Raw genomic sequence first — 21,351 nt, 5'->3', positions numbered from 1 at the left:
GTGGGAAGGAGGGCTCCCCCAGAGCTCTCTCCGGACCCCAGGCAACCTGTGGGCTGACAGCCCATCCAGGTTTGCTCTGGACAGAGACCCCCGTCCCCAGCACGCAGGGCCTGGCCGTCCGAGGCCTTCTCTGCGGGACGGTTCCCTTTGAGGAGGTCAAGGCGGGACGCGCAGAAACGGACCCTCTGGCTTGACCGTTTCTGGGAAGCCCGTTCGTGTTGATTTTTGCAAACGTGCAGATCTCCTGTTTACGCAACTGCCCAGCCAGTGACCTTGGGAGCTCTCGTACTGGAACTTTGAAAGTTTGCTTAGCCAAGTTACGCAAAATGCAAACGGTACCGGGAAACACAGCACGTCCCGTCTGAGGTGACTGCTTTTTCTAGAAGCATGTCTGCTTTTCCTGGCTGTTTGGCTTGAAGGCCTGGAGCTGGTGCGGCCGGGAGGGCTCGACCTGGGCTGTGACCACTGGAGGAGGGGCGGCCCTCCTGCAGCCCCCCAGCACACACCTCGCTAGCAGGGTAGCAGGGGGGCGGCAGGGGCTAGCCAGAGCTGGGTTCGTGCTCTGGGCTGTGGCCTAGAGGCAGACTCCAGAGCCCCGGCCTGGCGACAGTCACACCCAGGGGCGTGCTCGTGGCTCTGGAGCCCATGTGGCTGGGCCCCCAGGGACGCAGCCGTGAAGCCACGTAGATAGTCGGTCTTTAGGTCAACATTAAAATGTCCCTGCTGACGAGACCTGCTGGGCCCTTCCTTCCCAGGGAGCCTGCCTCTCCTGGGAGGTGACTGGGGGCCAGGAGGGCACGCGTGGGGAAGCCCCACCCGACCCTGGGGAGGGGGGCTGGCCCTGGCGCCCCTGTGCTCCCAGAACCCTGCTGGTTTACTCAGCACTGTTGTGAGCAGCCAGGGGGGCAGCTGGCGGCCTCCAGGACAGAGAAACGCGCTGTGAACAGAAAAGGCCCCTCAGTTTTAAGACTTGGTCTGGGAGCCCTGGCCCATCCTATGTGGGTAGCACTTCCCGAATCCTGAAACCTCCCAGCTGGTGACGGGAAGGCAGGGTCCCAGGTTCCAAATGGACCTTCATTTCCCACTTCGGTGGAGCAAAAACAGAAGCAGGATAAGGAATCAACCCAGCTCTAATCACGGCAGGGAGGGAGGCCGGCTCAGAGCCCCGGTGCTGAGAGGAGGGAGAGGCAGGGGCTGCGAGGGGCAGTGGGGGGCTTCACTGGGGGCGCGGCTCCCCCCTGTCCTCTGTCCCCAGCCCGGCTTTCATGGACTTGTCAATCCACTTGAGGAAGTTGGTGACCTTGGTGTAGACGCCGTACTTCCCCTTCCGCGCGCACCCTTCGCCCCAGCTGACGATGCCAGTGATGAAGTAGGTGTCCCTGAAGCGGGTGACGTGGGGGCCGCCGCTGTCGCCCTGGCAGGCGTCCTCGGGCTGCGCATCGTAGCCGGCGCAGAACATGTTGGAGGTGATGGTGAAGCTGCTGGACAGCTTGCAGGTGGTCCTGTCCACGTAGGGCACCTCCAGCATCTTGAGCGTGGACGACAGGCGGCCCCGCTCGTGCGTGCGCCCGAAGCCGCTGACGACGCCCGTCTTCTGGGTCAGCAGCGTGGCCTCGGCCCAGTCCTTCTCCGGCAGGCAGGCGGGCGCCACGTTCCTGCGGAACTTGATGGGCGTCTTGAGCCGCAGCACCGCGATGTCGAAGTCGTAAGTCTCCTTGACGAACCGGCTGTGCTTCACGGTCACCTCCACCTCGTGTGCCATCTCGTTGCCCTCCTCCTTCTCCGTGTCCCGGTCGCCTGCGGACGGGGACGTGGCCGTCAGCTGGGGGCCGCCAGGCCCTGCACGTCACTGACGCTTTAAAGCAGTCCCGCTTTTTTTCTGCTTAGAGATTGGCACGTGGTCACTAGGAAATGTGAAATACAGGCGACTAGAGCGAGGCCAGTGTGACAGCCTACGGCTTCCCCACTGGGGGCAGCGGCCACCCTCCCCTGGTCTGCCCGCGGGTGGGGCTGGGCACCGGGTCCGGCCTGCTGGACCTGCCCCCAGCCACGGGGCCAAGTGGGCACTGAGCAGAACCCACATGTGCCATGAGTGCCAAATCTCAGAATGAAAAACTAACTCAAAATACCTCAAGAGGACTTTACAAGCCAATTACAGGTCAAACTGACACTACTTTGGCTATACTGGGTAATGAGGGGGTGTTACCGAAATGAGTATCACCTGTGGACTTTAAAACTAGACGACATAAGGTAACTAGGAAGCTAGACATTACAGCCGTGGCTCGGGCACGTGGCTCGCCCTGGACTGTCGTGGAGCAGCTCTAGGGTGTGGTGAGAAGGGGGACGTTAGGAAATAGTCCCCCAGATGCAAATGTGGGGCAGTGGTGGCGGCTGCTCAGACGGCTGGGGGCTCTGGGGGACTTCCCAGAGGAGAGGGCACGGCGGACCCTGCGTGCAGGGGGCAGGGGCGCCCCTCGTCCCCCGGCCTCCCTCTCCCCCTCAGGACCTCAGTATTTGAACTAGCTTTTCCGGCCAGCCTGTCAGTCCTAGTGCCTCTGAAACCCGGGGGCCCCGCACGGTGTGAGCGGCACTCACCTACCCTCACTGTGAACCGCTTGGCCTGCAGAAGACAGTGGGCCGCGGTGAGGACGCAGAACTCGCTCAGGATGGTGCCCCCGCAGAAGCCCTCGTTCTCCTCATTGACGAGCAGAGCCTGCGACGGGAGGGCCAGAGGTGCCAGGTGGAGCCTGACTTTGAGACCGTTAGCCCAAGCCTCCTCCCCATCTCCCCACCACAGTGGGCCTGCCCCCCGGGAGGACTCGTGGGGTCTTCGAGCTGGAACGAGGACCAGGCCAGCGCAGCCCCACGCCCACCCCCAGGGGCCGTGCTGCCCAGCGCCGCCCGTTCTTGGAGCGGGCCCACCGTGGACCCCACGGCCCTGCCGAGGGCCCAGCGCTACGGCTGAGGGGCTTCTCCCCACCCAGATCCAGCCCCTACCCGTCTGTATTTCCCGGCTCCGGAAGGCCCCTCAGCAGCTCTGTGTGCAGAAGAACTGCTGTCTGTTGTCTCTGGTGTGAATTAGGCCCCAGACCAGGCAGACACCAGGCTCTGGACGAGACACTTGCTACGCTGGGCCTGGGGACGCTTCCACCGTCCGGACCCCCTCCCGCGGCTGCGGGTGCTACCATTCAAGGCCGGTTCCTGGGATCCACATGGCTGCTCCTGACAGGACATGGGGCAGGGAACACTCCACCGGGATGGGGTGCTGACTGGGCGAGTGAGAGCACAGACCCTTCCCCTATTTTCCTTCTCCCCAAAGGGCTGGGCCGGCAGATGCCGAGAGAGCGTTTTCTGCTTTCCCTTCTCTGGGGACTCGCTAAGCAACAGCCATGGGTTGAGAGGGGGCAGGTTAATGAAACTCTCAACAATGTCAAGTTCTAAAAGAACTTTGGAGGACGTTCATGACTGGCATGAAGTCGTGATGTTTTGTTTTTGTTTTTGCATAATCTATCAACTCATAACCCCACTTGTGGGACAAGTGAGGAGGGTCAGTCTTCCTAAGACTTGGGACACTGACCGTCCTTCCTGGAGACGGACATGAGGCAACTGGCCAAGTCTGGGGACCCTCCCGTGAGGCTCTTCCTGTCCACTCCCCGGAGAGCCCCGTGCGAGCCCCTCTCAGAGCCCCGTGTCCGCCCCCGCCCTGTGGGGAGCCGCCCTCCTTTCCCAGTGGGAATTCACACGCTCCACGGGTACCATGTTCCTGGCCCTCTCACGCAGCAACTGGAATTGTGGGGATTTGGGGGGGGCTCACCTCCCTTCCTAGGTCGTGATGCCACACGTGAGAGAAGAGGCCCTGGCGCTTTCAGACCCACACGCACAACACCCAGGCAGCCCTGACCCGCGACACACTCTCCGTGGATGGTGACTAGGTTTTGGCGTGTCCTTGCTCAGGCTCGTGATAATTCAGATAAACGCACACCTGCCTTGTAGCCGGTGGGGGCCAGCTGACGTCATTCCTAAGGGTTGTCGGCAGCTCTGGGAATATTACTTGCAGGAGAAGGCATTTTGGCTTTGGACGCTTAAAGGCCAAGTTAGGGTTCTGGGTAGGCCCCCAGTTAAATCTGACTCAAGTAAATAGCAAATAATTTTCAGTGTGTGTCCCGTGTGATATTTGGGACATGCTCACATTAAAACTTATTTATTGTTTATCTGAAATTCAAATTTAAGTGGAAACCTGTGTTTTTATTTGCTAAGTCTGGCAACTTTAGTCCAAATCAACAACCAAACAGTGAGTTTTTACCTTTGAAAACAGATGGATATACTTTTTGCTAAGGTACCGTCTGCCTCATTAGGACTTGGGTGTTTGGGTAAAAAAAATCTACCAAATTAGAAATGAAACAGGGAGAGCAACTCTTTCCGCCTCCCGTCGAACCAAAGAGCAAGCAGAGGCCTCAGGGGAGCCGTCCTCCGCCTGCGCCCCCCAACCCCCCGCTGCCGCCCGAGCTGGAGCCCCTTCTCTGCCTGGGCGGGAGCGGGGGGCCGGGCAGAGAGGGCAGAGGCCCGGCCTCTTCGACCTCGGCTCCTTCCGCCGCCGCCCACTCAAGTCTGCTGCGGGCCCGCGTGGGCCGGGCGCCCGGCGGGGCAGCCCCCACCCAGCTCACCGGCCGCTGAGCTGCGCGCGGTTACCTGCCAGGGGCACTCCCCGTCTTCGCAGTCCCTCCCGCCCACTATCCGGACCAGGTGGCTCTCGTCCTCCTTGGGGCTGGGCTCTGTCCCGTTGAGGCCCAGCAGGTGGAGGGAGCTCTCGGTGGGGCCCAGGTCTCCGCGGTCGTACTGCTCCGGCACGCCTGCTTCGGGGGCCTCCCCGCTGCCGTGGGTGGCCGACCGCCTGCCGCGTCCCAGGGTGAGCTTCCCGCAGGGGAAGGGCTCTGGAAGAAGAGCAGTCGGGCCTCAGCCTCGCGGAGGCCTCCCTGCAGGGCCCACGCAGGCCACTCCGAGGAGGAGCCCGAGAAGCGGGCCCTGGGGGAGTGGGGCGCCCTGTGTCCTGCTAGGGCTGGGCTGCGGGTGGGAGCCCTGACCTCTGGCCGGCCAGCGTGCAGACGCGTGTAAGGGGCTCTGTGTCTACTGGGACGCCTGTGGAAGTCGGGTGGCTGTGGCTGGACGGAGGACCGTGGGGCTGCGGGGGACACGACTGGTACATGGAGACCAGGATGGCAGACGGGGGGCTGGGGCGCTCAAGCCCCAAAGTTCTCTTAGCCCCGCTGTGTGTTGGAAACATTTCCTAATGAAACGCTGAAGAGAAAGAAGTGTTCTGGGCAGGATGAGTGGCAGGCGGAGCTTTGTCAGGGACAGCTGAAGGATGACAGCGACCCTTACAAGCGCCAAGCAAGGGAGGGGCCAGGAAAGACCGAAAAGTGCCCTTTCGTATCCTTACCAACTAGGCAACCGAGGCAGAGCGGGGGCGAAGCAGAACAGAGGCAGGGGAGCTGGGGCCCGCACATCTGAGGCCGTCCCCCGTGTGTGTTCCTGGTGGAACTTGCCCCGCAGGGCCCGCGGGTGCACTGGGAGTGTGCTCGCTCGCTCGCGGAGGAGAGCTCTTCCCACGCCAGCCGCCTCTGCCTTAACATTTGTGATCACTGCCCCCTTGCAGTTCTGCATCAGCTCGTCCATGACTTAGAACAGAACTTTCTGCACCAGGAAGTAGTTTACCTGATTTTATTTTCAAACATCAAACTTTATTTTAAATTGATCTGTAATTATTCCTGGAATTAAAAAAATTTTGCAAGCATGACAAGCAACAACTTCAATTAAAATATTTTTGGAGGGGCTTCCCTGGTGGCACAGTGGTTGAGAGTCCGCCTGCCAATGCAGGGGACACGGGTTTGTACCCCGGTCCGGGAAGATCCCACATGCCACGGAGCAGCTGGGCCCGTGAGCCATGACCGCTGAGCCTGCGCGTCCGGAGCCTGTGCTCCGCAACGGGAGAGGCCACAACAGTGAGAGGCCCGCGTACCGTAAAAAAAAAAAAAAAAAAAAAAAAAAAAAACTCATTACCAATAGAAATGTAAATCTCACTGTCCTCTACCTGTTGAGAGATTTAATTTTACACAATTGCCACTGCCCTGGAATATGCCCACCTCTACAGTGGGCCCGGGACTCTGCATTCCTCACCACCCCAGGTAATGCCAAGGCTGCGGGCCAGCTGGGGCCTGCTGGAGGAGGAGCTGGGGTCACCCCAAGAAGGAGCCCGAGTTGAGAGGGGCACGGCCGGCCCCCGCCCCACAGCAGAGGAGTCCCGGTCAGGCAGGACTCCCCATGGGGTGTGAGACGGGGCCTCTCCCACCACCAGAACCCCCAGAACCCAGGCCCTCACTCAGCCCTCCGTGAGCTTCTGGGCCAGATGCATGGCATCTGGCTTTTATCACGGAAAAAATCTTCTGTTAACATCGGGACCCACACAACCCAAAACGGTGCTGGAGGGCCCTGGGTTCCCCTTCTGGCCCCTGCCCCCCCTCCCCGGCTCCTCGGCCGGCCCACGGCTCCGGCCCTTGAAACTCCAGCCTCCCAAGCCCCCGCCCTTCCGAGAGGGACGGGGACGCCATCGTGGCAGCTGCAAAGTGGCCACTTGGGATTCGCTGCAAGCCGGGCACTGGGCAAAGAGACCTCCACGCGTTACCCTCACGCTCCACGTGCCCCCAAGAGAGCTGACAGCACTGGCCCGTTTCTCACGCGGTTCACAGAAACAGTGGGTCTGTCTCCAAACCACGAGCCCCACCGGGAGCCCAGCCTGCGCCCCTCCTACCTGTGGAGACGCAGGACTTGCCGTCGTCGCCCAGGTCGTACCCGCTGGCGCACGAGCACAGCACCGCGCTCCGCTCCTCCCTGCAGAACTGGTCGCAGCCCCCGTTGTCCAGGCTGCAGAGCTCACGCGTGGCTGCGGAAGAGCCGGGAAGCTGAGGGTGCGGCCCGCCAGGGACGTGCCGTCACTCGCCGGTGCCACGGTGCCCACCAGCCGGCGCCCCGGGCAGGCCCCTCCCCCGCCCACGTGGGGCCCCGGGGGCCAGGGAGCCCACACAAGCCCAGGGAAGGCCTGGAGGCTGGAGGGTCTCAAGTTCAGCCCTAAGAAGGGCGTGGCGGCGCTGGCCAGCGAGGTGGGAGCTCAGGCCGAGCCGAGAGTAGACCACGGCATCCACTCTGAGGCCTCAGTCCCCCGTGGCATAAAGCACCTGGGGTCCATCCCCAGACGGGGGTCTGGCTCCCGTGCGGCGGGAAGGAGGGGTGGTAGCCACGTCCCGGACTCAGGCCGGCTCCCAGTTGGCCGTCGGTCTCCAGCTGTGTGATTTGGGCACGTTATTTAAACCCCACGGCCTGTCGCGTCCCTTGTAAAGGGGGTGGAGACCACCCAGCCCCCAGGAGAGCTGTCCAGGTCCCGCGAGGCGCCGGGCACAGGGGCCCTCACCGCCGGACCGTGCCAACGTGCACCGGACATCAGACCCCAGACTCATCAGTCATGCCGCCTGGCAGCTGACTCTACATTTCGCCACTGGGTTTTGATGAAAGACTAGTTACGGGGCAAACATTGAAGAAATTTTAGAAAACATTCCTGACAGCCCCAGCGTCAGCAGAACGGTATTTGGGGAAGCTGCTCTGGACGGTGGATGGAAGGGTGCACGACTGATACTCCCACTGGGGAAAACTCAGAAGTATCCAATCGAAAAGCATGCTCTGAAGATTAAAGATTAAGAAATTTAAAAAGCTTGAATTTTTCTCCTCAGGGAGAAACTGGCCTAATTCTAACCTAATTTTTATTAAAAGTTAATCACTGTATTAGGAAAACTCAGTGATTTTTCCATGCAGAATTAATTGTACCAAATGTTTATACAATAATGTTATATATTTGGACAATCCCGATCATTCAGCACTGACATTCGCACGAATTTCCAGGATCCTGACAAGCAGGAGAAACATCCTCCTCCGAGGAAAGAAACGTCGGTTCTCGTTTCCAGGTGAAGGGGCCCCACCCTTCGGGAACGTTCGTTCCACAGCCGCTCCTCAGAGCGGCAGAGGAGTGCCCAGTATCCCGTCCTCCACACTGGGGACTCTGACTCGTGTTCCACTGCCTGCAGCGGCACAGCCTCACGGAGCACAGGCTGAAGCCCACGTGACCGGAGACGGTTTCCCTGGGCCTCTAGCTTCTTCCCGCATTCCCACCTGGCCTCGGCAGGGGGCTCTGACCTGAAGGTCCACCAAGAAGAGGAACTCACGTAATTCACAGTTTTGGCCTTCAAATCCTTCCAAACAGGTGCACGTGTATTCCCCGAGGCCATCTTTACATATGCCCTGATTCAGGCAAGGACGGCTTTCACACTGGTCACCATCTGCGCAGAAAACGTTTGGAAACCACAGCTTGCAGGCAATTCCCCTCATCGTGGAAACGATTTTGCTGGTTGATTCTGGCGCCCAGTTCTCAGCTAACTTGAATGAACCTGGGATTCTTCCTGTTTTCCTGTAAACAAGCTGTCCTGTCTGGACTTCGTTACCACTGCCCCCCCCCGCCACCCCCCGCCCCAGCTTTGTGGCTACGTGCACGTGATGCCTCTATCTAGCTGGATTGCTGACTGAGTTTTCCAATTTTTGCTGAGACCTCTGACCGTGTTTTTACAATCACTGACAACTTTTTTCCATCACGGAGCGGAGCCCTGTGCTGGTGACCACATGGGGTCAGCTGGAAGGAGGGAGGATAAGTGATTGCTGGACACTTGTTTCTGGGCTGGGCATCGACAAGACGGTTCCTATTTCCAATGGTCTGGGTGTGAAAGGAGAAGGAAAAGTTCCTGTGCAGCACTAACATCACATTGCTTGGGGCATTTGTACAATACGATTTAGAGACAGGCCCAGTTGTCACTTTGAGAAACCTGAATACTATTACCAGAATGAAAACATTAGTTATGATAAATACCATTTTAGACGCTATAAGCATTAAATCAACGTGGTTACCTTATGAGAGGACCCAGTGTTTCAGACTCTTATGTTCTGTTTCTACCTAGCATACTTGGGTTTAAAAAAATTATCATGGAATTTGGTATCCTCAAATGGGAATGAACCGATTTAAATGTATATAAGTAACAAAACTAGAATTAGTATAAAGCTACTATAAAAAACTATTTTACGATCACTATTATGGAAACACTCAGAGGGGAAAAGTCTTAGATAAGTAAAACTTAAACAGGAGCAGAAAGGAAATTCAGGAAAATCTTCAAAGTTTGAATACAATCTCTCCCGATTTAAATACCCTGATGAACCCCTCTCACTCAAGACTGAAACAGAAAACATCTCACCTTTGTATATATTCCAGAATTCATTCTAAAAGGGAAAAAAAATTTTAAATGCATTATGGAAAAGAGACATTTTACACCAATAACAGCGACAATCTAGTAACTCAAGCGAATAGGCTATTTCCCAGACAGAGGTCATTTTCTGGAACAAAATGCCCTAGAACTATTCAACCTGAAGGGGAAATGTTTTCAGATCCCCTGCATTTGTAAAGCTGTGGCTTCATTCATCTTTTTTTTTAATACAATACATGTTTGTGTAATAAATGATCATACCGCAATACGGCCTAGCGTCCATTTTCTTGCCTGCTCACACAGTTGAACATGGCATCTGGGAAACATTTTGTAATATTAAATGTACTTTTCTAACTTTCATCCTAGCAAAATCACTAACGATATGATCACAATCAAGATTTTCACATTATTTGCTTCAACTGTTAAGTAATTCGAAATTGGTACTTTTCTTGAACCACAGAAGTTTCTATATAGGTTTTATTTGTTTGTTTTTCACTAATCTCAGTTTGGAGAAACTGTGCTGAGACAACAGCAACTGAAGTAAAATCTCTAAAGTGATTGCTTAGATTCAGAAGCAAACTGTACCCTTTATGCATCACATGCAAACACTGTAACAAATTCATAATGACAAATACTTGTAATTCTAAGACAGAATGTTTAAATTTCATCATATACAACATTATCATATAATTTTTTACTCTCTTAAATCAATACCTATATCCAAGCTTTTATATGAAGAATCAGTGTTATACTTCACACATGTTACATCTAGACCTACATGTATATCAATTTAAGATTAACATGAATCATTTAATATTACAAAATGTTTCCCAGATGCCATGCTCGATCATCTTAATTGCACAACTTTGTTAAATATTGAAAATTTATTTTCAAATTAATTACCAAGAAACGGATTGTACCAAAAATGGTTTGCTCTATTTGCTACCCCCAAGCCAATCAATAAGTGGTTTTACATTAAGATACCTGGGTCAAGATTCAAAACACGATCAGATGCTTGGAGAATAATCATTATGATACTTGAAAAAAAAGATAATTGGTAATTAGCTTAAAATAGGGCATCAAGAGCCTATGTAACACTGAAAAGAAATGTTCGTAGTCTTAAAACAATTTTTTTCTATCTATAGTAGGTTAATTAGTGTCTCCCCTACTCCCCGGCCCCAACTTAGGTGCAACCTCAGAATCTGACCTTAATGGAAAGAGGGTCTTTGCAGATGTAATTAAGTTATGGATCGAGAACAGCTCGTACTGGACTAGAGTGGACCCCCAATCAATGAGAGTGTCCTTATAAGAGACATAAAATATCACACAGGCCACACAGAGAGAAGGCTGTGTGAAGGTGCAGGCAGAGAGTGGAGTGATGTATCTACCGGCCAAGGAACAGCAAGGGCTGCTGGTCGCCCCCAGAAGCTGGGCGAGAGGATGGAACAGATCCTCCCTCAGACCTTCCAGAAGGAACCAAGCCTGGTGACACTTTGGTTTCGACTTGTGGTCTCCAGAACTGTGAGAGAGTAAATTTCTGTTGTTTTAAGACACCCAATTTGGGGTGCTTTGTTACAGAAGGCCTAAGAAATGACTACACTTCTAAATTTTTTATTTAAAAATTTATCGCACAGTAAAACTTTTTTTGGTGTACAATTCTATAAAAGCCAACACATGTATAGATTTGTATAATCACCGCCACAACCGAGACGCAGAACAGCTCCATCTCCCCCAACCTTGCCAGCCACTGGCCACCCCCGCTCCGAATGCCCAGCACGAGTCTGCTCTGCGTCACTACAGTCATGACTTCTTGAGAATGTCCTGTAAATGGACTCATACGTGATATAACCTTGTGAAACTAGCTTCCTTCACTCAGCATAGTGCCTCTGAAACTGAAATGCATTCGAGTTACTGTGCATGTCGATGTTTGTGCTCTTTTACTGATGAGCAGTGTTCCACTGTGTGGCGTACCACGCTGTTTATCCATTCACCCAACAAAGGACATCTGTACTATTTCTAGTTTTCGGCAATTATGAATAGAGTTGCTATAAACATTTATGTACAGGTTTTGTTGAAAAAGTCTTCAATTCTCTACAGTAAATACCCAAGAATGGGATTGCTGAGTCACATGGTAACTTTATAAGAAACTGTCAAACTGGTTTTCAGACTGGCTGTACCGTTTTGCGTGCCCACAGCAGTGTATGAGCTGTGGTCGCTCCACATCTTCACCAGCACTTGGTTTTTATTCTAGGTGTGTAGTGGCATCTCATTGTGTTTTGTTTTGTTCTTTTTTGGGGGGGGCGCACCTTGCTGCACGTGGGACCTCAGTTCCCTGGCCAGGGATCGAACTCATGCCCCCTGCAGTGGAAGCATGGAGTCTTAACCACTGGACCACCAGGGAAGTCCCTCATCGTGGTTTTAATCTGCATTTCTGTAATGGCTAATAATGTTGAATATCTTCTCGCATGCTTATTTGCCATCCATGTATCCTCTTTGGTGAAGTGTCTGTTCAAATCTTTTGCTCACTGTATTTAATTGGGTTGTTTATTTTCTTCTGTTGACTTGTGAGAGTTCTTTATATTCTGACCACAAAACTTTTGGCAGATATGTGATTTGCAAATATTTTCTGAGTCAATAGCTTGTATTTTCATTCTCTTAATGTTTTTCACAGAGCAAAAGTTTTAAATTTAGAATAAGTCTAATTTATCTATATACTTTTTATGGATTATGCTTTTGGTGTCATGTCTAAGAATTTTTGCCTAACTTAACTTTGTGTCATGAAAATTTTCTCCTAAAAGTTTCCTGTTTTATCTTTAGAGCTATATGGTCCATTTTGAGATATTTGTATAGTTGTGAAGTTTAGGTCAAAGCTGACCTTTTTCTGCATATAGATGTAGAATTATTCCAATACCATTTATTGAAAAAGAGAATTCTTTTTCTATTGAAATGCTTATGCACCTTTGTCAAAATCAATTGGCCAAGGACTTCCCCAGTGGTCCAGTGGGTAAGACTCTGTGCTCCCAATGCAGGGGGCTCAGGTTTGATCCCTGGTAGGGGAACTACATCCCGCATGCATGCCACAACTAAAGATCCCGCATGCATACCGCAACTAAAGATCCCGCATGTGGCAATGAAGATCCCGCGTGCTGCAATAAGACCTGGCACAGCCTAAATAAATAAATATTAAAAAAATATCAACTGGCCATATTTGCATGGGTCTATTTATGGACTTTCTATTCTGTTCTTTTGATCTATGTGTTTCTCCCTTTACCAACAGCACACATCAGTATCGCTACGATTTTATTTATTTATTTATTTATGGCTGTGTTGGGTCTTCATTGCTGTGCGTGGGCTTTCTCTAGTTGTGGCGAGCAGGGGCTACTCTTCGTTGAGGTGCATGGGCTTCTCACTGCAGTGGCTTCTCTTGTTGCGGAGCATGGACTCTAGGCACGCAGGCTAGTTGCAGCACTTGGGCTCAGTAGTTGTGGTGCACGGGCTTAGTTGCTCCACGGCATGTGGGATCATCTGGGACCAGGGATTGAACCTGTGTCCCCTGCACTGGCAGGCGGACTCTTAACCACTGCGCCACCAAGCAAGTCCCTTATCTCTGTGATTAATGTAGATTTACAGTAAGTCTTTAAATCAGGCAGTGTGATTCCTCCAATTTTATCTTCTTTCTCAAAATTGTTTTAGCTATTCTAATTCCTTTGTTTTTCCATATTACAAATATTGAATTAACTTGTCTTTATCTGATGGAAGTTTGGCACTGCATTAAATCTATATATCAAATAGGGAAGAGTCAATATTTTAATATGTTAAGTCTTTCAAACAATGAACATTCTATGTCTATTTATGTAGGTCCTCTTCCTTTCGTTAGCATTTTGCAGATTTCAGCATACAGGTCGTGCACATGTTCTATTAGATTTACACATAGATATTTTTCTTTGGAGCAACAGTAAGTGGCATTAATATTTTTGTTTGTTTCTAACTGCACATTACTACTACACAGAAATACAATTAATATTTGTGTGCTGACCTTGTATTCTGTGACCTTGCTAGACACATACATTTTAGGAGTATTTTTTCCAGATTCCATGGGATTTTCTATGTAGATAATCATGTTACTTGCAAATAGGGAGTTTTATTTCTTTATCTTGGCTTATTGTTAAACCTTCCTCATGGCTAGGGTTTCCAGTACAATGCTGAATTGGGTGTATTAGAAATGGACATCCTTGCCTTTTTCCCAGTATTAGAGGGCAAGCATTCAGTTTTCACCATGATATCAGCTGTAGGTTCCTTGTTAATAATCTTTATCATGTTGAAGAAGTTCCCTTTAAATTGTAGTTTGCTGAAAGGTTTTTTTAAAATAATTGTTTTATTTACTTATTTAAAAAATATTTATTTTTGGCTGCTCTGGGTCTTCGTTGCGGCATGCGGGAGCTTTTAGTTGCAGCATGCGTGCAGGATCTCATAACCCTACCAGGGATCAAACCCCTGCCCCCTGCATTGGGAGCACAGAGTCTTACTCACTGGACCACCAGGGAAATCACTGAAAGGTTTTTTTATCATGAATGGATGTTGAATCTTTTCAGGTGCTTTTTCTCTATCAGTTGATATGATTATGTGGATTTTTCTTCTTTAAACTGGTGGATTACACTATTGATTTTCAAATACTGAGCCAGCCTTGTGTACCCCAGATAAACCCACTTGGTCATTGTGTATTCTTCTTTTTTTTTTTTTTTAACATATATTGCTTTATTCAATTTGCTAATAATTTGTTGAGAATATTTATAAGAGGTTCATGAGAAATGTTGTTATATAGCTTTCTTTCTTTCTACCTTCCTCCCTCCCTCCTTTGCTCTTTTTCTCTTTCTTCTGTTTTTGTGGGTTTTGGCATCAGGGTAATGCCGATAGAAAACAAACTTACAAGTGTTCCCTTTTCGTTTCTAGAAGAGATTACACAGAATTGGTGTTATTTCTTCTATAAATGTTTGATAAACCTCACCAGTGACACAGTCTGGACCTGGACATTTCCTTTACAGAAGGTTTTTAACTAAGAAGTTGAATTTGCAGATATCTCTGTCGTACTACGTGTTTTGATAGTTCATGGTTTTGAGGAATTGGTCCATTTCATCCAAATTGTAAAATTCCATCCAAATTGTAAAATTCCATCCAAATTTGTGCATGGAGTTGTTCATAGTATTCTCTTATTATCCTTTTAACATATGCAGAGTCTGTAGTAATATCTCTTCTTTCATTCCTGATACAATTCATGTGCTCTTTTTTGTCAATCTTGTTAAATCTTATCAGTTTTACTGATTTTCTCTATTATTTCAAATTATTTCTTCACTTTTATTGATTTCTCCTCTTTTGGGTTTATTTTGCCTTTTTGTGTGTGTGTGTCTTAAGGTGGAAGCTTAGATTATCAATTTGAAAACTTCTTTTCCTATAAAAACATTTCATGCTATAAATTTCCCGATAAGCACTGTTTAGCTGCATCCCACAGATTTTGTATGTTATGTATTCATTTTTGTTCAGCTGAGAGTATTTTCTTTTCTTTTTTCAAAAAATTTATTTATATATATTTTTATTTTTGGCTGTGTCGGGTCTTACTTGCGGCGTGCGGGATCCTTGTCACAGCACGCGGGATCTTTTGTTGTGGTGCACGGGCTTCTCTCTAGTTGTGTCATGTGGGTTTTCTCTCTCTAGTTGTGGCACACGGGCTCCAGAGCATGTGGGCTCTGTAGTTTATAGCACGTGGGCTCTCTAGTTGAGGCGCATGGGCTCAGTAGTTGAGGCGCATGGGCTTAGCTGGCCCAGAGCATGGGGACCTTAGTTCCCCAACCAGGGATCGAACCCACGTCCCCTGCACTGGAAGGTGGATTCTTTACCACTGCACCACCAGGGAAGTCCTGAAAGTATTTTCTAGCTTCCCTTGAGACTTCTTCTTTGACACGTGAATTATTTAGAGAATTCCCTGGCAGTCTGGTGGTTAGGACTCTGAACTTTCACTGCTGAGTGCGTGGGTTCAAGCCCTGTTTGGGGACCTAAGATCCCACAAGCTGTGCAGCATGGCCAAAACAAACAACTTAGCTCTTTAAAATTATAAGTATGGTAGTTCTAAGGAAGTAAGGCAGAGTGTTTGGGAAATGATGCTGAGGAAAAAGGCAGAACATGAACTTGGCACTACAATTATTTTTATAATCTAAAAAACTGTTAAGTGTATGTGAATTAAAGGAACAGCTAAAAATAAAAACAGTTCCTGAAATTATGAATAACTTTTTAAAAAAGAGAAATCGTTCACTTGGTAACAAGGAGTAAAAATGAATTCTTAATTCCTCTTCTCTCTTCTGGTGGTTGAAATGAACCATGGTAGTCAAATGGATAGCAACACAAGAATTTCCTTGCAGACCTTGACCTTTTGCAGGAATGCAAAGATGTCTGAGTCATACAACTTACCAATTATTATTTTCTAGACAGAAGTGCCAACTATTGTGCTTTTCAATGTATCAGTGGTTGCCACATTCTCCTTACCTTCAGGTTTCATGGCAGGAAACAGAAGTACCTCCTTGATGTTACCGTAGGCTGTGAGAAACACGGTGATGCAGCCAATGTCCATGCCACAGCCAGGTGGGGGCAGCCTGGATTCCAGGCGGTACAGAAGTTTTCATCTATGAACATCATCCTCGTTGGTGGCTCTGGCCTGTTGCTTAAAAGCCTCTGGCTGCTGTATGGGACTATTTAACCCAGTGTAAGCACTGCACACTTCCCTCCTCATGACAAGTAACTCAACCTGCTCAGTGAGACCCAGAGCAGTCTGTCTGGCCGTTATCTGTGGGCGATCACCGATGAGTGGGTCGCTGCTGCAAGCCACTTTCAGAGACTCTGACAAGCTCAGCAAGGAGTCTACCTGTGGTCTGAGGCGGAGGACATTCAGCAGTTTTTGCGACACAGATGTGATCAATAATTTTTTCGGTCTCTTCTGTTCTGAAGAGGTTAGTTTCCGGCAGCTTCACTCCCAGGTTTTTCTTGAGCCCTTCTATTGTGCTCATTCTCCAGAAGGGTGGGGTGGAGTCCATCTCATGGGTTTGGCCTGCTGGGCTGACTGGATGGTGGGTGGTCTTGTAACTGCCCATAACATGTTCAGCATCCCTGATATGATATCCATGATTTCACGAGATCATAATCGGCCAGGTAAAACTCACGAGTGGTGAGTTCGAGTCAAACCGTCTGGAACTGGCATCCAACATCACAAATGCAGTCAATGCCACCAACTACCAGCATCTTACAGTTGGAGTTCTGCAGCAGTTCTTACACGTGGTTCATGTCCAAGTTGCCGTGCTAGGTGATGGAAAGCTTGGTCACAGCTCCCCGTGAAGCGGCATTCAGCATGGGAAGTTCATCTAGGAACCCCAACTCTTCCAAGAAACTTATTCTACACGTGATCATCTTGGCGTGTGGGATACACTTCTTCCTCACAAAGTCACTCTGGCTGGAGTCAGAATCTCCGATGATACCGCCTTTCCTCACCTTTCGGCCAAAGGGGGATGAGGTGCCCATGGAAGCAAGAAGACAGTAATGCGAGTCTGTGGAGCTGAGGGACTCTGGGCTCTGCTCCTCGGTTTTCCCAGGCTTCTCTGGACTCCACAAGGCAGTCTGCTATAGACTTGAGTAAATTCTTCTTCCGACTTAACACTTCGCCACTCAGCCATGACTTGCAACTGGACCTGTCCTCCAAGGGCACAGCTCTTCTGCCACCTTTAAGGTGAGCCAGGCCGGTGGCGTCCAGGCTGCCGCGAGCAGGCGGGAGTCTACACGAGCCTGTGTGGCACGGGTCCCCCAGGGCCCAGACTCCGCTGGACGCTCCACTGCGGGCCTGTGGTGTGGATGGGCCCGCTGTCCGAGGTGTGGACAGGTCCGCCATCTGCGGCCAGGCTGTCTCTCGTGGGCTCCTGCTTGGCCTCCTTCTCCGCCACTTTCTCCTCAGCCTTCAGGCGTCTTCAGCTCTCGGTTGCTCAGTTTTGGCTCGCGGCCGTCCACCTCCACCTCGGCCCTGCACCGCAGCCAAGCCGCCCCACGGCCTGACGCAAAACGCCACACGACAGCACGACGCGAGGTGGCTAACGGACCTCAGAGACTTCCGGGGCAGCATCGGAGGCCCCACCTCTTCCGGGGGAGGGGCGGGTGCTTTCGCGCCGCCGCCGCCGCCGCCGCCGCCGCCGCCGCCGCCGCCGCGCAGGCACGGAACGGGGCCTCGACGCCGCGTTCGTCCTGCGCCTGCGCACCGACCCACCCTGCGGTCTCAGGACCAGAACCCGTTGGCGAGTATGGCGGCGGCTGAGTGTCTGGGCGAAAAGCCGGGGCCTGGGGTCCTTGTGCACTGCCGAGGCCGACAGCGCGTTCTTAGATAAACATTTTGAGTTTTAAGGTGAACCTGACAGCGCTTCAGAAGCCCCCACAGCCCTGTAAGTGCGTCCTGGCCGCGCCGCCCCTTACCGTCTTCTCCGTGTCTTCGAAGACCTCGCGGGCCTCCTCATACGAGCAGGCCTCCTCTAGGCACTCCCTTTCCAGGTTTCCCTTCTTCACCTCCTCCCAAAACGAGTTGGCCCTGCGGACTCTCTGCAGGACGCTGTGGGCCTGGTCCCGGGGCAGGAACACTGTGGTGGGGAACGCGGCTGTCACGTGCTCGCCCACATGCGGTCCCGTCCCCAGGCCACCCCCGCCCCCGCGAGTGACGGGTCAGACGCCTGCCCTGGGCCTGCGCGCCCACCACTGACCTGCCCTGTCCTGCACGCGCACACCCGGCCCCGCGCTGAGACCCGAGCCCTCCTTCTGGAACTCGCCCTTCGGTCCCTCTTGCCTCCCCCGGCCCTCCACTCCGTTCTGTGGCTCAGCTGTTCCCCTCCGCGCCCCCTCCCCACCCTTCAAGGTCTCAGCTCTGCGTTAGGTGGGGAGGTGACACGGTTTTGCACGATCTACAATTAGAAGTATGATTTGTTTCAAGTGCCAGGACACACGTACACAAGAGTAAAACAAAAGTTTCAAGAAATAGTGCTTACTATTATTTTCTACAAAATAGTACTTGTGACAAAATTTTCTACTTCTGTCCTGTTTCATTAAAAAAAAAAGCCCACTAAATTGACCTGCCAGTTCAAGTGTGCTGGCTCAGAGATCTCCCCCATCAGGGATCTCTCCCCTCTCCCCTCAGTAGTCCCTTCCGAGCTGCCTGGGTCTCCCCGGTCTCACCCACTCCTCTTCCCCTTTTCACTGTGCTGTGGGAGGCCCTCAGGTCCTTTTCTTGGCGTTCTGCCCTGCTCTCTGCCTCTTTTCTGCTGGGGAATTGAGAGTCTCACCATAAGGAAGATGACTCTCCAAGTTGGTATTTCTAGTCCCAACTTCCATCGTGAGCTCTGTGTTTTCAGCTCTCTCACAGCGATGGATGTCTGCCCTCACATCAGAGCTCCAGACTCCCCATGTCCGAAACTAAAAAACAGGGCTGCGGAATCGAACTGTCTTGAGTGGCAAATGCATCTTGGTCACCTACTGCTGAATACTGGCAAGTGGGAACTAGATACCTCCTTCTTAGGGTTGTTTTAAAGAGTGTCTAGAGCTCCGAGTGTGCACTCGATCCTACCTCAAATTACCTTCCCTTCCAAATTCCCCATTTCTTTTAGTGACACCTGTGTTTTCCCGGCAAGGCCAGGCCCACGTTTGTTCTGTGTGGGCCCATCCTCCATTACTCCAAACATCTGCTCCTCCAGGGACCGCTTGCTTTGAAATACAAGCCACACACCCATTCCTCCCCTCCCTCCTTCCCCTACCTGGTCCCCCCCCCCCCCCGTTTGGTTTGTTTCTCTTTCTCACTTTTCACCCTTTCCTCCTCCCACGCGCCTGGGCCCCTGAACTTCCACGTCACCCAGAGTGCAAACATGCAGACAGGCCCCCGGGGCTGCCTCCACTCTGCTCTGTCCTTTCTGGCTTCCTCTCTTGGACAGGTCTGGAGTCCCAGAAAGCCTAGAGCCCCCTGGCGGAACCAGCCTGTGGGTGGTGGCACTGGCTGTCATCCTCTTCCCTGCCATGGAAGCTCCTCTCTGCCTGTGACCCCCTAGCCTCTGTGCTCGCAGTTTGCTCCGGCAGAGGAAGGGGGCTTCCCTCTGTCTCTGACACTGCCCCCCTCCCCCTCCCTCCATCTCCCTCCGTCTCTGTCTCTGTCTCTCTCCCTCCTTCTCTGCCCATGTTTCTGTCTTTGTGATCTGTGGTCTGCTGTCTGACTCTCCACCCACAGGGAGGCACACCTGGCCCTAAGATACGCCTGGCTGGAACTACCCCGCCAGGCTCTCGTGCCAGCCTCCCACAGGGGATGGGCACCCACTCTCCACACTGTGGAAGTTCAGGGGCATCGCCCTGACCCCTCACCCTCTTCCTCCCCAGGGCCACCCCTGCAGTCTGCAGGGTGAGGGGCACTTACCACTTGCCCCCGGCAGCAGGAGGCCAGCCAGGGAGGCGCCGAGAAGGAAGAGGCACAGCCCGCCCGCCATGGTGCGGCCGAGGACAGCGCTAGTCCCCGCCGTGACAGGCCTCTGGAGCAAGGTTCACTCCCCCTGGCCGGAGGGTGGCTGGGTGTCCTGCTGTTTATCTCAGCCTCCTGATTGGAGCCTGGGCCTGCCCGGTGGCAGGGGAGGCGGGGGGAGGGTAGGGGCAGGCGACCGCACTGAGGGCATGGTCCCCCTGGCCTGTGTAGCGTGGGGAGGTCCTGGCCCAACGGTCCTTGTCAGGAACCGTGTCCGGGGGGCCTGCTGTGGGCACAGGAGCTCTTTGTTCTGAGAGAGAAAAAACGTCATTGTATAGTTTCAGACGTTTATGTTAGCTCTGTTTTTGTTCTCACAACCACGATAAAAGCCAAGTTATCATTTGCCCATCTTTTCTCTAGGACAGGTTTAGAGAGAGGTGGAGCGTTAGTCCGTGGCCGTGTGTGGTGGACGCGCGGTTAGGACCCGGGGCGTTCTGCCCACGCTGGGTGGGGGGTGTGCGTACCACACGGGCCCCTGGGCCGATCTGCCAGCCAGGAACCTCCCCTCCCTGGAGTGGCAGGTGTGGGACATGGCCCGAGCTTCTCAGCTGACCGGGGCTCCGCAGCAGAGTCCAGGCTCTGGAGGAAGAGGCCTGGGAACTGCTGGTGGGGTGAGTGCTTGTGCTGGGAGATGAGGGGGTTGTGCTGTGCTCCACGCGCCGAGCACCCTTGATGCTTCCCACATATGGCACCCTGGTCGCTTGGCTTGTTCGCTGCTCTGTCCAGCACGGAGAGGCGTGTCTGGCACACAGTAGGTGGTCAGTAAACACCAGTGGACTGAACGAATCGATGATGTCCCAGAACGCTCCTGCTGGGCGCCCAGGCCAGGCTGGTCTTTCGCAGGGTCGTCAGTGTGATGTGCAGAGCCTGGTCCCTGGGCCTGGCTCGCCTGATCTCTGTGCTGCCTGTCTCTGCACTGCTGGGCGTGTGGGGCGAGACTGGATTCCCCGCGCCTGGCGAGGGGAGATGGTCCATGCGGGTGATGCACTGCGGCGTGGCCTGGCACTGCGCCCACCACAGCAGAGAGGCCGGGGAAAGCAGGGCAGAGCCAGCAGCCCACCCACGACCTGCTGAACCCCTGTGGGTCTGAGTGGGCTCCTGGCTTGGCCCCTTGAACCCCACATCCCCTTTTCTTCCCAGGAAGAGGAGTCCAGCCAGTTTTCATTTCCAGGAAGAAACAAGAGGCCCACTGGGCTCAGGGCCTCCGGAGACCTCGGGCATTTTGGTTGCAGAATTCCTCGAGTGTCTGCAGCGTGAGCTGTGAGCTGGGGGCACCTGGACATTTGCATATCGGCTTTCCTGGCCTTGGCCAGGTGGCCTGTCCTCCCAGTGCCTCATTTTACCTGCACCAGTTTCATCCTCATGACAAGCATGGCAGCGGGCCTCATCTTGTAGATGAAACGAGGGGCGGAGAGGGTTGGTGGTGCCTCT

At 52.5% G+C, this 21,351-nt stretch overlaps 1 protein-coding gene across 2 annotated transcripts; it reads right to left on the bottom strand.

Moving 5' to 3' along the window:
• Positions 1-65: 65 nt before the first annotated feature.
• On the bottom strand, positions 66-19,940 carry F10 (coagulation factor X). 2 transcript variants are annotated; one of them, XM_030856701.2, is made up of 8 exons: positions 19,819-19,940; positions 17,847-18,007; positions 9,342-9,366; positions 8,268-8,381; positions 6,806-6,937; positions 4,690-4,931; positions 2,596-2,713; positions 66-1,797 (listed from the first exon to the last, which is right to left on the bottom strand). In XM_030856701.2, exons 1-8 carry the CDS (start codon positions 19,886-19,888, stop codon positions 1,217-1,219), a joined length of 1,443 nt encoding a protein of 480 aa, XP_030712561.2. In that variant the 5' UTR covers positions 19,889-19,940; the 3' UTR covers positions 66-1,216. The 2 variants fall into 2 exon arrangements, with proteins under 2 accessions (XP_030712561.2, XP_060143744.1); XM_060287761.1 differs by lacking the exons at positions 9,342-9,366; positions 17,847-18,007; positions 19,819-19,940 and adding an exon at positions 15,885-16,347.
• Between the last annotated feature and the right edge of the window lie 1,411 nt (positions 19,941-21,351).

The sequence above is a fragment of the Globicephala melas genome, chromosome 18, assembly GCF_963455315.2.
Source record: "Globicephala melas chromosome 18, mGloMel1.2, whole genome shotgun sequence".
NCBI classification, from domain to species: Eukaryota; Metazoa; Chordata; class Mammalia; order Artiodactyla; family Delphinidae; genus Globicephala; species Globicephala melas.
This window is presented reverse-complemented; position numbering and strand designations above follow the sequence as displayed.

What these genes read in the sequence shown, in the direction of transcription:
- F10 (XM_030856701.2), bottom strand. Translation starts at nt 19,888, where the DNA reads ATGGCGGGCGGGCTGTGCCTCTTCCTTCTCGGCGCCTCCCTGGCTGGC. An exon ending in TCGAAGACACGGAGAAGACG is followed by an intron (nt 9,367 to 17,846) that starts GTAAGGGGCGGC and finishes TTTCCCTTTTAG; the next exon opens with AATGAATTCTGGAATATATA. An exon ending in AGGCCAAAACTGTGAATTAC is followed by an intron (nt 6,938 to 8,267) that starts GTGAGTTCCTCT and finishes GCTCTTCCGCAG; the next exon opens with CCACGCGTGAGCTCTGCAGC.